At 44.8% G+C, this 18,009-nt stretch overlaps 1 protein-coding gene across 2 annotated transcripts in view; it reads right to left on the reverse strand.

The window, feature by feature from the left end:
• The window catches only part of rmdn2 (regulator of microtubule dynamics 2), a 93,100-nt gene that overhangs the window by 23,694 nt on the left and 51,397 nt on the right, over positions 1–18,009 (reverse strand). For both annotated transcript variants that reach the window (XM_084321353.1, XM_084321354.1), the window contains exons 3-5: positions 6,008–6,194; positions 5,767–5,869; positions 4,261–4,321 (exon numbers count right to left, since the gene is read on the reverse strand). In XM_084321353.1, the coding sequence (XP_084177479.1) occupies positions 4,261–4,321; positions 5,767–5,869; positions 6,008–6,194 (351 nt within the window). The remainder of the gene's footprint in view (positions 1–4,260; positions 4,322–5,766; positions 5,870–6,007; positions 6,195–18,009) is intronic.

An 18,009-nucleotide genomic window follows, 5' to 3' on the forward strand; every position in this document is an offset into this window, starting at 1 on the left:
GGCCTATGCAGGTCCTATACAGGTCCTATGGAGGGTCTATGCAGGTCCTATGCAGGTCCTATAGAGGACCTATGCAGGTCCTATGCAGGTCCTATGCAGGTCCTATGGAGGGCCTATGCAGGGCTGATGCAGGGCCGATCAGGTCCTATGCAGGGCCTATGGAGGGCCTATGCAGGTCCTATACAGGTCCTATGGAGGGTCTATGCAGGTCCTATGCAGGTCCTATAGAGGACCTATGCAGGTCCTATGCAGGTCCTATGCAGGTCCTATGGAGGGCCTATGCAGGGCTGATGCAGGGCCGATCAGGTCCTATGCAGGGCCTATGCAGGTCCTATGGAGGGCCTATGCAGGTCCTATGCAGGTCCTATGGAGGGCCTATGTAGGTCCTATGGAGGGCCTATGCAGGTCCTATGCAGGTCCTATGGAGGGCCTATGCAGGTCCTATGTAGGGTCAGAAACATTTTTTTTAAACCCCAGGATGCAGGATCAGGCCAACTTCATCTGGTGGTATATCTCCTCAGATATATTCCATTCATGAGTATGATGAGCAGTCAAGTTGTGACACGAGTGGCGATTCGGATGAGGAATGCATCATGTGCGGCCTCCACAAATACAAACAGGATCCATGCCATCAGGCCCACTTCACGCAACTAATTAAAAAGCAAGGGGACCCCCCCCCCCCCCCCCCCCCCCCCCATGTCACCGGGCAACCGCGGTGGTGCTGTACACCATTTCATCCAAAAACCTGAGGGGGACAGAGGCCTCCTGATTCCTTTCATGCTCGCCTGAGAGGCCCCCCTGACAGCCGACAAAGAACCCCCCCCTACCCACTGCTACACCTATGTCCACTTTCTTCATAGAGAATGAGCCCACATGTCACGCCAACCGGCGAGGAAGCAGCAAATATCCAAGACCCAATGGCATGAACCAGCCAACATGCAGTCACAACAGAAGCAATAACAGAGGGCAATTAATCACATGTGCGTGTTGGGTTGTGTAGCTACGGGGCTATCTGCGTGAGCTCAGACCCTGTTTACATTCCGGGAGCTGGAGGGGATGTGATGCTATCAGCTGGATGGGTCTGGAAAGAACCTGCAGGAAAGAAAAGGCTGGGTAGCCCGCTGCTACAGTCTCAGAGGACATGCGTGTGTAAGGAGTGGAATGGCTGGGATATGCTGTGGAATCTTCGTCTGTCAAATTATTTTACTTTGCAGAGCTCTCTTCCTGTTTTCAGTCTACCTTTCTATGGTCCTGACAGTAGTCTAGCAATCCAATGCAGCAAATGCACACAAGCAAGTGCTCATACATACACACACCCACACCATTTTGAAACAAGATTCTCGTCCTCTGGTACTGCCAATCAAGCAGGGAAAGTTTTCTAAGCTGTACTTTTTGAGTCACCAGATTAATGATTAGCCTCGTCCTGTTTCACCTGACAGGGAGCGGCAGATCTCAGGTGCTTGCAGGGACAAATATCCTACCACACACTGCCCTGAAACACACCTGAGTCACTAGTGATCCAGGGTCAGAGCCCCAGCCACACGCAGCCAGAAAAACACCAGAGTCACTGATCCAGGGACAGCTGCTGCAGGCTATAAACATCAGTCAAAACTCAGAGGCTCCTCAACCTGTCATTTCTGGGGGGAAATACCTACTGTACGTTTTCATCCTGTCTCAGCGCTCATCTGCTGAAGCGGTTACGTTAGATATGAGTTTAACCATGACTAATTCACTTTAGGTGTCCAAAAGCCAGCCTTACTCAAGAAGCTTACTCTTCTTCTGCACAAGCCATGAACCATTGGGTGTGTTGTATGCCATCTGCCAGGGTGGTTATGCAACCCCTACATGTATTTCAGGGGTATTCAATTAAAATCCAAAGAGTTCGAGAAAATGTCCTCAAGCAGAGGTCCAGAACATCCAAATGTCTCACTTGCGTTATGATTCAGTGCCATATATGTTGAAGTAGCCTAGTAGTTGCATCAAGTACAATTTAATAATATTCAAACAATTCTTTTTTTTTATCCACTTTTTCTCCCATTTTCTATATTTTCTCCCATCCCAATTTCGTATCATCCAATTCAACCCTCCCCTGTCACGAACGCTGTTTCTTGCCTCCCACAAGCCGGCTGCAATGTGGACTAAGTCATACATAGCACAAGTCCCCTCCGGTACTTGAGGTAACAGCAGTCGCATCTTTTCACCTGCGCAGCTCGATCTCTCAGTGGCGAGGAGTAACGTGTGGGAGGCTCACGCTGCCCCCGACACTTCCTGATTCTACTGCGCAGGCGCACCAACCGACCTGTAGGAGTCGCTGTCCACAACGCCCGATCCCCACCCATCAGTTTCCCACCCCCTAATACGGCCAATGTGTATTAGTATGGACGGCCAGCTAAACTGAAAGCAATGTGGAGCGCTGGGCTCGAACAGGCAAGCCCAGCGTCTCCGTCATTTGTGGCGAGCGCCTTGCCCACTACGCCACGTAGCCGCCCCATATTCAAACTATATTTATTGTCGGTTTTCACATTGAGGGAAGTACACTAATAATAAATAAATGCCCTTTTCTGATTTCAAGTCAAACATGGGGTGCATTTAAAAAAATATTATAATAGAGCTTTTAAAAAATGTGCATCTTAAAATACATTTTAGAAAGTGCTACATTTTAGAAAACTTGAATAAAAAGTGTAGCTTGAGTTTATCTTTTTCTTCTTTTTCGTTTGAACTTAATTTCACAGTCTCAATAAATGTATAATACACAATATTAGTGATGCACCGATGTGAAAATTGTGGCCGATACCAATAACCGATATTAATATTGCTGTTCTGGCCGATACCGATATTTACCGATGTCGATATCTCTGTATAGAAAACACTTTTTTATGATAATCAAATAAAGAGCTATTTTCCAAAACGCCAAACGCATCATTGTATGCCCTGGTATGTATGTGATAAATAAACCTCTTGAATCTTGAATCTTGTACCACTAACCTGTGTTTACCTTGTATGTAACCCTGACCCTCGCCTTTCTTTGTCTATCTGTTTACCGCTTGCTTGGAGTGTGTCACTCTATATAGTGTCCGGTAAATGCTCGGATACAGCAAAAGGTGAGACAAGTCAGGGACAACAACTCAGATTCAGACCATAAAAAGGACACATAGTGTCATAGATGCAAAGTGTCTCAGGGGGGAGCCGCACACGCACTTAAACACATGTGATGAAACAGTAACATTGCACATCGACCGAGGACTCTCTCCTCCTCTTGGATCACCAAATATGACTTAGCAAACCTATAAACATGGCTCAGAATGTCAGTGAAATGTAACAGTGTTCAATCGAATGTAATGGTTTTCTAGCAGGAGCTTTCATACTGTGGTGTTGAGATGGTTAATTTACAATTATGTACACAATCTGTAAGTCCAAAGCGACTTACAGATTGTGAACAACAAGCCACCAGGAGGGGTACATCTCTGGCAGCTAAGGGTCAGTGGCATTGTTCATCAAATTGTATTGAGCTTGAGTGTTACACTCTGAGTGCATAGTAGTATATATATAGACATATCAGCAAGATAGGTATTATTTAATCTTTTATTATTATATTAAAGAAATATATATTTCAGATATTGTTTGAAGAGGTGTGTTTTTAGTCGACGGCAGAACATTGGCTGGGTTCCTGACTGTAGTGGGGAGTTCGTTCCACCATTGCGGAGCGAGGACTGAGAATAGCCTGCTTGGATTTTATGCCCCCCGGGAGCTGGGATAGGAGTGGGTCTGAGGCGGTTAGCTCTGGGTGGCCTGTGACCCCCCGGGAGCTGGGATAGGAGTGGGTCTGAGGCGGTTAGCTCTGGGTGGCCTGTATCGACGTGTCTGCACTGAACTGATGCATCAAGTGGATTCATGTAACCTATGGTATCATCTTACCAATGTATTTAATAAATCTAATTGATTTGAGCCTCGCCTTCCACTCCAACCGGTAGCAAGTAAGGCTACTTATGAAGGGCATTGATTAGTGATTGATAGGAATGCGGACGTCCTACGGCACTCGAGGGGCAGGAGCGGGATTGGGATTGGGCCTTAATACAAAAAACGCTTTTCATGTAGCGAATCACAGATCCAATGTTAAGGTCACAGTTTTGTTGGAGAAACCGCTGCGTTGGCCATCTCTTAACGGCAGTCCAGTGGCAGTAAACGGAACAACAGGTTTGGTTTGATGAAGTGTGGGAGGATGAATAAATGGAGAAGAAGAAAAAATAAACTTCAACCTACCACTGATGAGTTTCAGCGCACGAAGGGTTCAGCCTCACTGCCTCCTCTCCGACCGTCTTCCCTGAGGGGGGGGGGGGAGAAAGAACACCAGTGTACAAACGGCGTTGCGCTGAAACATAAACTCAACACACGATCCGTCCGGGCCATACAGTACTTGCTTACACGAGAAAAAGAAGAGAGAGTGTGCGGATTAGTGGAATCAAGGGGGTGTGTTGATTGGAAGAGCATTACAACAGCTAAACAAACCAAGAAAGCACCACCGGGCATTGGATTAAACCAGTAAAAACAAAAGAGATGTGAAACGCAATCCAGGAAGAGAGCGAGGTCTTAAACCCTTCATTGCCCCATGGCGACAGTCTCATTCCCGCTGGCTCTATTAATACCGACATGCATGCTGTGTATGATGCCGCGGGCCCGGCTGCTTAAAATAGCCACGCCGGTGACTCCTGTTTGTCTGCACACACTTTGACAATGGTGTCTTTTGCAGAAAGCACCTGGCCGGGCCTTGATTAGAGGCCTGTTAATGAGGACGGATTAAGAAGAAACGGGGTAAATCCAGTCTGAACTTTGGGAACAAACACAGCAGTCTCTCTGTTGGGAGATAAACAAGGCCTTGTGGTCGACGGACTGTATTGTGATGGTGTAACACAAGACACGCCAAGAGTGTGGGAGGTTATTGTAACACGCCTTGGCCGACACCGTGGGATAACTGGGGTTCTATCCCCACTGGATGCAATCAATATACAGTAAAGTGCTCTGAATCAAAACATCCGTCAAACGACAAAGGGCATAATAGGCTATAATTCCTCTGTCCACTTTATGGCGGTGCCTTCAATCATGGTGTTACCGCACAAACATTATTTTGCCTTTTTAAAGAAGCTGCTTACAGATGTTGCAGTCTTAGCATCACTACTACAGTATTCCATTGCGCATTAGGAAAACATACAGTACCATACATACACAGTTCTTTAAATCAATAAAGTATTAATAGTATGTATGTTTATTACTTGCCTCCAACATTAGCCTAATAATGGATATCGTTTCACAAATTTTAACAACCACATCTTACAGTAATGGGAAAACTTTTTGTTTGATTGAGTTGGAAAATTGTATTTCTTCACTTTTGACGGAGCTAGGCTAGCTGCTCCCTACTGCTTCCAGTCATTGTGCTAAGCTAGGCTAGCATGCATCCGGACCTCTCTCCGGGGCTACTGGACACACAGAGATGAAACTGATATCAACTTCGTCTGAATCTGGGGAAGATGGCAAATGTTGGACTGCCATCTCTCTTTGGCTCTAAAATGCAAAGCAACTGACTGAGATCAGTTCAGGAACAGATAGTGAGGGGACCTCTGGTGTTTTTCCAGATATCATTGTGTGTTGGAAGTACACCAGGTCCGCTCCCAGAGACACTAACATTTGAGAGGTTTAGCCAGTAACACAGCCGTTTTCGCGGGGTAAATGAGGTATACAACGCGGTTTAATGAGCAAATTACGAGAGATTACCAGCCTCAGCGTGGGTCTTCTTTGCCTCCAGGTCAGGACTGATGTCGTGAACATCACAGTAGGCACGGATGAGTCGCCATAGAAACGTTGAGTCCTGTCCAAACTACGAGGGAAAGGATAAAAGTGAGGAAAGTGTCAAACATGGAGACGCACTGTGTTGTGATCAAACACAAGGCTGTAGGTAATGATGTGGATATAAGGTCTAATCCTGAAAACTCGCTCACGCCCCAAATCAACACACCTCCTCTTTCTTCTCCAGCAGGGTCTCGAGACTTTCCCTCTTCTCGTTTTCGCTGCCCCGGTGCAAAGCGTCGATCCTCTCGATGAGGACGGAGAGCTCGTCCACAGGCTCCTCTTCCTCCACCCTCTGACCTTCGTCACTCGGCTCCTCTTCTTCCTCTCCTGAGTCTGTCAATGCGGTGATATACCTGAAAGACAAACACGAGACATCCGTCATGAATGAAACATGGTCAACATTCACATTGTTTCTCCTAGGTAACCAGTAATGCTGCTAGCTTATGTGCATGTGACCCAGTATTTAGAAAGGGATATTTTACATTAACAATTTCTAATGAAAAATGGCAAGCCCCTTGTCCTTTTTCTTCACCGGCTAAGCAGTTTTGTCCAAAGTTCAGTTGCTCCAGCCATACAGTAGGTAACATTTGACTGAAAATGAATTAACAGGGATCGGTTTAACTTTTCCATAAACTCAGTTTGCAAATGTATTGCTCTTCATACAGTTCAACTATACCTGTAGGATATAATATACGTAATAGATCCTGTTTGGTAGGGGAACAGCTTGGGCCCAACTTGTATTTCCTGTTGGCTACTGTATTAGAAAACACTGCAATGGAAATAAACTTGGGCCCATTTTGAATATTTTTTTCAAAACGTTCTCCTTTTTTTTGCATTTTTCCATACTTTTAAATTGGAAATTGTCAAACATGGATATTGTCATACTTTTCAGACCTAAGTTCCCTTGGATTCCGAGAACACAGCCTATGTCCTAATAACTCAATGTAGTCCAGCAAAACCATCTTCAACTTGTGGGGTGGAATGAAAACGCCTCCTGTGAGGAATCAGTCCTGGTGATGACTAACAGCACCGGCAATCAAAGTCAAGTCTTAACGAGTAGCTTTTATGAGCCCCTCTCTGCCAGAAGCTGATGATAATGGATTAACAGTCACTGCATGTTTACACGCAAGCTGCTGTATGTTTGTTTATACAAGTGGGACACTTAATTGTCTATAAGCGCTGGCTGTTAAGAACCTCTTGACGTCTTAACGCGGATACAGTACCTGAAGGCTTTTCGTCAATGAACACAGGGAGACTTGTTTGTTATGGCGAAGGCACGCAATGCTCACATTAGACCCTTTTACAGCCTCAAAAAGTCCCCTTTCAACTGCTGTTAAGTACGTACTAACACCCTCAGCGAACACTTGAGTACGTAGGAGCCGTAAAACGGGTATTAGTCAGGTAGAAATGAAAGACAGAGGAAAGTGAAAATATGAAAGGCCTTTAATAAGCGCTGGCAGCAGCTGCACGTGCGTCATCGGCGGTTGAGGGAATGTTTGGGTCTGCGAGCTATGGTTCTGGAGGGATGTGTCGGAGCGGGCCACTGGCAGGAGAACTACAGGGCCGACAGGTGCCACGTGCCTCCAGCTACTGTAGTCTCTGCCCCGCCCACACACACACCTTCTAGCCCGGGGCGCTCTTCAGTCTGATTACAGGAGTCTGGGCGTATACAAGCTAGGAAGTGTTTGTTTCAGTCGAGGAGGGGAAAAAAGTAAACGGTAGGCAAAACAACACGGCTGACGCATCAAACGACGAAACAACTGCGCGGTGGTTCAGGGGATGGAATGTTGTCGTCTACCGATCACTACCACAGCCGGTGCCGCCAAACCCATTCGCGATCGATTGAAAGATGCCAGTCAGTGGATACACGCACAATAGATTTTAGAATTTTATAGAAATCTATCAATTCGATTTTGATTCTTGGAGTCACAGTTCTTGATTAATCATGATTATCCAGCAATTCAATAGATTAGATTCTAAATGGTTATTAACCGTCATGTTACAAAGTTTGTATATTGTTTCTACTAATCTGTAGGATTTACTGAGCTAGTTCTACAGTCACGAGACAGTTGAAAGCATATCAGACATTGATTGATTGAAAATGTTATTAACAGATTGCAGAATGGGTACAATACAGTACGGCTCAATACACACAATTGTTAAGGGGATGCAGACCAGAGAAAGACTTTCGTCTTGTTTACATCAGGGTAGTGAAGCGATTTTTTATCTCTACCTCCCAGCTGTATGTCCTAGTGCAATTTCCAACTGGGCACAATTTTGCCTAACTGCAAATAATTTTTGTTTTGTACAGACCCATGCGTAAAAGTGAAAAACTCATAAAAACCACATTGTGATAAACTTGTTATTTTTCCAATGAAAAGGAAAATGATGAATGATGTTGTGAGTCATATCGCAATTGCAATATCTGTCAAAGGAATATGTATAAAAGATACTTCAACCCTAACACACACACACACACACACACAAAGCATTTTAAGCAGCGTAACAAAAAAATGGAAATCCCACCACTACAGGCCTATTCATTCCATTTCTTTTTAGTCCAACTGAAGCCTTCAGATTCATGGAGGCAACTGCTTTCTGTGATTATTACAGCTGTCAGTCTCTCCCAGCAGGAGAGCGGTGACCTCAGGGACTCCCCCCTGCTTGTTGTTCTAAAAGGCAGCTCCGCTTGGAAGCCAAGCCGTTTAATCTGTCCACACAACTCAGGGAAGCAAAGTGAGCTCTCTGTGGGCCATCAGATTCTAACTCATCCACGGTTACTGAGTGAGTAGGACTGCCACGTTTTTGCTCTTTCAGAACCGTGCACGGATATAAACGTTGGGAGGGATAACGCGCACACACGCACGCATTGGTATGGATGCTTTTTTTCTTGGGAAGCGATAGGTGTGAAGTCTAAGGCGACGTGTCCACAGACAACGTTTTTTTCAAGGCGAACCGCTTCGAAAATCAAAAATATGCATGCTCAGAGCGTGATTGGTCGGTCGAAAAAAGTGACCTTGATGAGCGGTGCTCCTCTCCAAAAGTTGAACTATTTTCACTTTATGCGCTGGGAGCGCTCCGCCAAAAAACGCTAGCCGCAGATAGCGCTAAAACGTGAGGCACGGCGCTGGGAAAAGGAGCGCGCCTGTCGCGTCTTTAGCATAGAATGAATGACAGAAATGAGCTGGCAACTCATGCTGGCTGTGGACACGTCGCCTAAAGCCGTCCTTCAATCATTAATCAAGTTAAATATCTAGAAAAGCGCAAATATAAAAGTGTAAAAAAGTTCACTATTCTGTCTATGCTTGACTATAATAATAATAATAATAATAATAATAATAATAATAATAATAATAATAATAATAATAATAATAATAATAATAATAATAATAATAATAATAATAATAATCCATCAAATCAAATCAAATCAAATCAAATGTATTTGTAAGGCCCGACAACACACGTTAATGTCCCCATGGGCCGGACACATCTTCTTTAAACAAGTCAAGAAACAAAACAAAAACACCATAAGGTCCAACAAATTTTAAATAAATGAAAAATAAATGAATGCAATGCGAACACTCCCAGACATACCCCACGTGAAGGTAAGGAAAAACTCACTAAAACCTAGCAATAGGAAAAAATGCACCACAGGCAATGTGGAGGAGAGAAACCTTAGAAGGGCCAATTCAAGGGGGGGATCTCCCTTCTTAGATGTCGGTGATAGTAGTGGTGCAGATGGACAGTTGCTAAGCATGCACTCATGTGTGTAGTGAAACACAGATGAGTGCATGCAATAGCAACTGAACATTTAGAAAAATTTAAGATAGAGCTGATAGCGATAGCAACTGAACATTTTGAAAGATTAAAGATAGAGCTGATAGCGGATCTATTTGAGGCACAGGACTTTGGAGAAGTCTTTATTTGGCATGCAGTGACACACATGCAATGGGTGGCACACACACATGCAATTGTTGGGTGGCCGATGAGATTGAGTCTTGACTATGTAGGGAGGGGGGTCACAAAAAGGCATTCCTCTGTTTTTAGGGATCGCAAACCAAAAAGGTTGAGCACAACTGTGCTAGTGGTGGGTGATAGGGTCATTTTTGATGGTCCATTATAATTTTTGTATTTTGATATAGCTTATATGACAATATTTCTTTGGCATGTAAAATCACATGTTAGATAATGTAATCAATGTTAATCATACTGTACTACACACACACATGGCATCTTTAGTGATTCATTGTGAATTGTAAGAAAAAAAAAATAATAATAATAATAATTACATACTACTTTATTGTCTATATAAGTTTACTGCTTTACACTACGTGCCCATGGGGTTGGTTCAGCAGAGGCCTTGTTTACGAACCCATGTTCATCATCCCCTCCCTGTGCGGTGACAGCGTAAGCCCTGAAACCTGCAGCCGAGCGTGCCAACCATTTATCGGCCAATACAACTGGGCTTAAGAAATCTGAATGGGTGTGCTTCTGTGTGTGAATGTGCATGTACTGTGTTCTATCTCTTTGTCTATACTCTATAGTAGTCTACCATTCACTGGCCCGCAGACAGACAATATAACTAATGGCTATTATAACTGTGGCAAGTATGTACTATTCAATTTATTTCATTCATTCACTCACTCACTCACTCACTCACTCACTCACTCACTCGTTCATTAATTCATTAATTTGTCTTTTTTTATTCAGTCAGTAGTCCTCTCTCTCTCTCTCTCTCTCTCCACCGCCCGCCCTGCGGTTGTTTACTCAATGGAGGTGATGAGAGAGGCAGCGCCAAGTACTGAGTGATCAGCGCATTCCTGTCACGCCATTCCACGGCTCATGAATCACTTGGTTTGAGAGAGAGCACCAGGCACGCAACCGTCCGGACCCACGGCGCACCTGTACTGCACGTTTAGGTGCGGTACAGCAAGGCCTTGCTCAGTGAGAAAGCCGGGGCGACAAGCAGACTTAATGGCAGAGGCAAGTCCAGAACAACAAGGCTGTAAACCGTTAAGGTAGCTTTTCCTCCAGCCCCAGACGTCGGTAGTGGTCGACCAATGGCAGATGCCGGTGTTTAGAGGGCAGGGCAGGCGATTAAGCAATATCACTCGTGCTGTTATACTGTCTATCAGCATGGCTGTGATTCGGTCGTAGGTGCAAGGCCGCAATGCAGAGTACCGTGCCCTAATATCCGTAATCACAGAGTACCGTGCCCTCATAGCTGTGCTGATATTCAAACAGAATGCTCAACACTGAATAGTTAACAAAACAACGTTTCTTTTTGGGGGACAACATAAACAAATGAAAACAGGTCCAAGTCTTTGAGCCTGAGATTATGCCAAGCTTATATTAAGAGATCCAACTGGCATTCGGTGTTTAACTTGCGAAACTTTGAATAGCGTCGTCTAAACACAGTCTTCTAAGCCTGACCAGCTCTAACCACCTACTCCGACAAGTTGTACGTGCTCAGCCATTCAATAAGTAGCCTCAGAGTCCAGGGGGGGAATGAGAGAGTCTTTCAGGGGAGCTTAGCGGGAGCCGTCGCCATAGTTACACCCTTCAAAACAAACCTGATGAGGAGTTACCATCCCAACACCCTTGGCGCTCCTGAGCATTTGGCCTGGTCTATTCAGGCTGCGTCTCCAGACACCCAGAACTTGGGACCGGGGTCGGGTCTCTCAAAGACACGCCAGTTCCCATGCCTCCCACGAATCAGCTGCTGCTGAACTGCCCTCAGGTGGTGACATCACCAGGGCGTGATGAAACCAATTCATGCCAACAATGCCCCCTGTTTGTTGTGATATGTAATGGCATGCAGGTTGAACAATTAGGCAATATCCACATGCCACAGGTGGAGTGTGACATTAAGAGGAGAAAATAATGGCAGTAAATCACACCTTTGCACTATGTTTATGTTAATATTGGGCAATCAGAACTGGTTTATGAACTGTTGATGGTCCAAATGATTTGTCGCCGTCATTCGGAAATTGCGAGGAGAGGTCTATGACTCTACACGTTGAGGTTTTGCGCTCAGATCTACTTTTTGCATGAAGAACGTATCTGCATACAAAGGAGGCTTTGACTTGTAAGGAAACTTGCCAAAAGGCAAATACTAGGTAAAAAAAAGAAGAAGAAAGAAAGAAAAGAAAGAAAGAAAGAAAAAGAAAACACAAAAAATAGAAGGGGCTGCAGGTGAAGTGTTTTGGATGCCTAAGTTTTTAGGTGCAGTGGTGTGAATGTACCTGCGATGCTTCAAGAAAAATAAAAAAAGACAATGAATGAATATGATCAGTGTCATTGTTGACACAGTGAGTGAGTGAAACATCTCACAAAGCTCTGTCCCTCCGAGCGACAGGGAAGAAAAGCAACACTACCCCGTTTCTCGGGAGTGCACTGGAAATTATGGGAAAAGGAATAAAGCCAACAAATCAATGACTGTCAGTCATTCACATTATTCATGTGCAGAATTTGTTACAGGTGTCAAATCCCTTCCTTTCCTTCTGCAAAAAGTGTTCGGCAACCCGATAGGCCTGCAGTTACGGTCTTAACTAATGCAGGTGCATTCTGGGTGCCTGCAGGCCCGCTACCGGTAGGTTACAGGAGTGCCATGGAACCTAGCGAAGCAGGCCAAGGCTGTAGAAAGAACTGTGGGCGGTCAGGGTCATACTTCATATATAATAATTTATAATAATTTAAAGGGGAACTTCACGAAAAAAACTATGCTGATTTATTTTTCACATTATCTCACACATTGGTTCTAGCATTGGTAAATGGTGCATTTATATAGACGCTTTTATCCAAAGCGCTTTACAATTTCACATTTTACCCATTCACTCACACATTCACATACCGAAGGCAGAGGCAAACCATGCAAGGTGCCAACCTCCTCATTGGGAGCAATTAGGGGTTAAGTGTCTTGCTCAAGGACACTTTGACACGCTGCCCAGGAGGAGTGGGAACCTTCCGATTACCAGACAACTGACGCCCCATGTCACATTGAGAAAGTCACTGTATATAAATATCTTGGTGTGTGGCTCGTGAGAAATTTACATTTGAATTCCACATGGACAACCTTGCCTCCAAGTTGCAACAGAAAATTGTCTTCCTGTACAGAAACAAACCAGCTTTCCTTTGATTAGTAGGAAGAGAGTTGTCGAAGCAGTTTTCTTATCAGTCTTTCTTGGACTATAGTGATGTAATTTATAGGCATGCTGCAACCTCAACCCTAAAATCCTTGGACTCTATCCATCACTCTGCCCTCAGATTCCTCACTGGTGATAGATACGACACTCATCACTATGTCCTAAGGTTTGTTGGCCATCCCTGACAAAGAGGCGCAACAAACACTGGAATTTGTACATTTTTAAGGCCCTTACTGGTAAGCCTTATAAATCCTTATATTACATCATTATTGGAATGTAATTTGGGAATTTTGGAACCTATGGAACCCATTCTAGTGACTGGCCTGCCTGTCCTTATGGTCACCCCCAAAGGAGATCAATAAAGGAATGTCTTATCTTATCTAATATGCGCCTTTCCAGACAGTTATAGGAATGAGAGTCTGAGTCTGTTAAATGTGTCCTGGACCAGTTTGGCTAAAGCTTTTCATCACAAAGCAGACAATGGGTTCCTTTTTTCGTCTTGATAAACCTTTCTGTGTGTGTATTAGGGCTGTCCCAGACTAAGGATTTGGATAGTCGACTAAATTGGCTAAAATTTGCCGATAGTCGACGGGTAGTCGCCCCTGAATGCAAAAAAAAATATATATATATATAAATAATTATTATTATTATTATTATTCTTTTTTGGGCTGTGGGCGGTGCTTAATGTCTGAAGGAGTCGACTGAAGGCTCCTTGTCCTCTGTGAAAGCATGCAATTGGTCCACTGATATTTGTCTAGTCTAGTGTGTTCAATAGATGGGTGAAATCCTCTTTCAGTGCCTCTGTGCCTGTTTTCTTAGGCAGTTAGGCTCGCTGGTATGCGTGCCATTAGTGTTAGCCACGCTTCTAGGCCTCTTTGCTTTTGGAAAGAATAAAAAATATTAAAAATAATTTGAATTTTTTTTCTTTTTTTTGTGTGCTTTCGACTAAGAGATTGGCAGTCGACTACGGCTCCTTTCGATCGATTAGTCGACTATTCGACTAATCTGGGTCAGCCCTTGTGTGTATGCGTGTGTGTGTGTGTGTGTGTGTGTGTGTGTGTGTGTGTGCATGCCGTGAGTGTGTGCGTGTGTTAATCAGACATGCCCATCACAAAGCAAAACTACTTAAATCAACAACTATCCAATGTCATAAATGGTATTGTTTTGAAGAAGGAAAAAAACAGGGAGAGAGAGAGAGAGAAAGTTATGTCCTTGAGCTACAGCAGCGTGACATTAATAATCTGCAGTGGGAACTGTTGGAGGAATTACAAGTTCCTACAAGACAACGTCTAAATGAGGTCTCTTGACAACTCAGAAAACTGCCTGTGTGATTGATGGCCCTCCTCGCTCGTCGAGGAAGCTGTCATGATAAATGAAGAGTGAATGGAGCAAACAACTCGGAGCGCTGAAGAGGTGGGCAGGTCTACATCTTCTACACTGGGGAGCCCTGTTCAGTCCCTAATTGACCTATCGCAAAGCCCGCCCTCTTTTCTGGACTTTGTCAGAGGGAAGCGACAGTTGTGATTGGAGGATCAAGAAAGGAGGGTGGGGTTTGAGATAGACAAATTGTCAAAGAGATCAATAATAATAATAATACATTGGTGCTCCTCTGGTCTGACTTTTCTTGTCAGAAAAGTAACATTCCCTGTGATACACAGACTCATGTTTGAGCAAGACCAGCCTAATCAGTGAATATGACAACACCGGTCACAGTCTGAATATCTTCACACACAAAAGAACACCAGACAAAACTGGTTTAAACATTTTCTTAGATTTCAGATGACATTGATCTTTTTATGAATCGACTGCAACTATCCGTAACCAGAGAAAGCTTGTTTTAAAAACAGAGGTTTATGGAAAAGGGAAGCTTGAAAAGGAAATGGGCTTTTAGAGAGAGATAAGCATGACTGCGTATAAAGAGGGCTATTCATCACTTCTGGGAGGTGATTGTGTCGTGTGCTAAGGCACCACTTTCTGAGGAAGTTATTAAAGGACAAGGTTCTTAAAGTTCTCCCTGCTCAGCCTAAATCATGACAAGTGACACACTGATGTGACAAGAGGCCTAATTCCTCAGAGCAAATGAGTTTTCATACCACTTCACTCTCCAGAGTGAATGGGGCACTCTCCAGAGTGAATGGGGCACTCTCCAGAGTGAATGGGGCACTCTCCAGAGTGAATGGGGCACTCTCCAGAGTGAATGCTCGCACCGCTGCTTACAACTCGGGCCGTGCATCTGGAAATATGGACGAGTATAAGGCAACAGCTTACAGGCTGCGCAAAGAAGTGAAAACTGCCAAAAAATGATATGCAAACAAGATGGAGGCACAGATGGCCCAAAATGACACAGGAGGCTTATGGCGGGGATTATGAACGATAATTGATTATAAGGTCAGCCCCTCCTCAATCGGGAGTGCCGATGCCTCCCTTGCGAACGATCTTAAATGGGCTATAATGTACTGCTATTCCTAGCACTATTTGGGCAACTTTACACAATTCCTGAGAGTCTATGTAACACATCTGTAAGGTTTATTCCAAAAATAATCATTGTTTTATATTTCTAATCAAGTACTCAAAACCAGCATTTTTCTGCCTCAAGATTTTAGGCTGTTATGGCCTGGCTCCGCCCATAAGCACTTTGAGTGACAGTCAGCCCACACAGCGACTGGTAGACAAAGAGAGATAGAGAGAGAGAGAGAGGGGGGGTGGGAGAGAGAGAGAGAGAGGGGGGGGTGGGAGAGAGAGAGAGAGCTTCTTCCAGAGCGAAACCTGACACCTCTGCACACACTCCAGAGAGAGAGAGAGAGAGAGAGAGAGAGAGAGAGATTCTTCCAGAGCGAAACCCGACACCTCTGCACACTCGGAGGGAGGGAGAGAGAGAGAGAGACAGAGACAGAGAGAGGGAGGGGGGGGGGGGGACCGCGGCAGCTTGTGGGCCTCCCTTCCTCCCCTCTCCCGTGTGCCGCGCAGCAGGTCCCCGACCCCCCCCCCCCAAAGTGCTCCCTCTCTCTCCATCTCTCTCTCCATCTCTCTCTCCCTCTCTCCCTCCAGAGCGCACGCAGAGGCGGCCGGCCCCACTCCGCCTCGCTGCATGAGGAAGTGGCTTCCACTCGCTGTCTAGTCTAGGTAGAATGGGGACGGGCATTAGCTCCAACCACAGAGCCAATCGCATCACTGTGCACTACTCAGCCGTTCAAATCAAAATGGCCTGATTTACTGGAGGAGGAAAGGGGCTGAGCTGAATCAGAGCAATCCGCCAATATGGTATTTAGACACTAAAACACATTGATACGAACTCCTATTACTATAATACAATGCTAGAGACTGAAAAATGACATTTATAGTACATGTCACCTTTAACTGCTTTTACGTGAGATTTGGGGTGAACAGTGGCGATGTTAGCTCACCGGCTAGCGGCGTCACTGGCGCGCCGGTTGTCACGGAGGGGAGGGGGTCCTCCGTGGGGGAGGAGCACACTCTCTCATTGACGGAACACAGCGTGAGGAGAGCGTTTTTTGGGGGTGAACACTATAGGAAAGCTGCAGGCCCAGATGGGATAACAGGACGGATACTTAAGTCCTGTGCCAATCAGCTGGCCCCAGTGTTCACCACTATATTCAACCTATCCCTGGCCAAGTCTGTGGTCCCTGCCTGCTTCAAGGTGTCCACTATAATCCCTGTACCAAAAAACTCCTCCCCAGCAGGCCTAAATGACTACAGACCGGTGGCACTCACCTCTGTGGTCATGAAATGCTTTGAGAGGCTGGTCAAGGATTACATCTGTGCCACCCTCCCTAGTACCATGGACCCATTGCAGTTTGCATACAAGACAAACAGGTCCACTGACGACGTGGTCTCCCAGGTACTGCACAACACCCATTCTCACGTCGATAGTCAGAAGGGGGGCTATGTGAGATTGCTGTTTGTAGTGGCTATTTGTCAACAACAACTAATAAAAACTAAAAAGCCACTGAAGCACCAGGGCAGCGAATCTCACGCAAATCAGGAAGTCCATTGTCCAGACAGCATTTGACAGTTTTGTGGCATTTATTGTCTGTTAATCAAAGAATACAGAAAAATTATGTTTGAAACTATATGATCTCCTGACGCTGATAAAAACCATATACCTTCCCTGATGCCCACTGTGCTATTGACTCTAATTACCTAAATACACCCAGCTGTGCTTCCCAATTGCCCAGAACCCCTTCAAAGTAAAAGCATTTAGCTGCGACTCATAATAACTTAAATAATATGGCCGTAAACAAATTAATACTACAAAATCACATAACAAATAAATATATTAAATAAATGTAAAAATAGTTAATAGCTCCCACAAACCGGCCCCTAATTGTGAGTCACAATTACCCTTATATATATATATATATATATAACATGTAAGGGAGCTATTCTTTCTATTCAAGCGTCTTCTGTGTCTCCTTCCCTGCTGCCACTGAAAGAAAACAGATGGTAAGAAGACAGGATAGAAAGAGAGAATAGATAGAACAGGTATTATTATTATTCTGTGGCCTCCACCAGCAGGCAGATCTTTGTCACAGGTCTCTCCAAAACGCTGGTTTTAGTTTGGATGCACACACAGCGGACCTTTGTAGTCGGACTTGGTACTCAAAACTCGACCCATCTTCCAGGATCCTATTGGAGCTGTAGCATCGGCAATAATGACAATATCTCCTGGGGAGAAGTTTCTTTTTGGAGCTGCCCATCTGTCTTTCCTGCATCACAAGTAAGTATTCGGATGTCCATCTCTTCCAAAACAGCTCTGCGATATACTGTACTTGCTTCCATTTTCTTCTGATGTACAGGTCACTCTTTTCAAAGAGTCCTGGGGGAAAGATGGGTTTTCCTTTCAGCAGGAGAATATGGTTTGGGGTGAGGGCCTCAAGGTCATTAGGGTCATCAGACACTTTTGTGAGGGGTCTATCGTTTAGTATCGCCTCTACTTCACAAAACAGTGTCTGCAGGCCTTCATCATCCAAAACCTGCTGTCCAAGAACAGAGGTCAGTATAC

Source organism: Notolepis coatsorum, assembly GCF_963971535.1.
Source record: "Notolepis coatsorum genome assembly, chromosome: 9".
In the NCBI taxonomy this organism is placed as follows: domain Eukaryota; kingdom Metazoa; phylum Chordata; class Actinopteri; order Aulopiformes; family Paralepididae; genus Notolepis; species Notolepis coatsorum.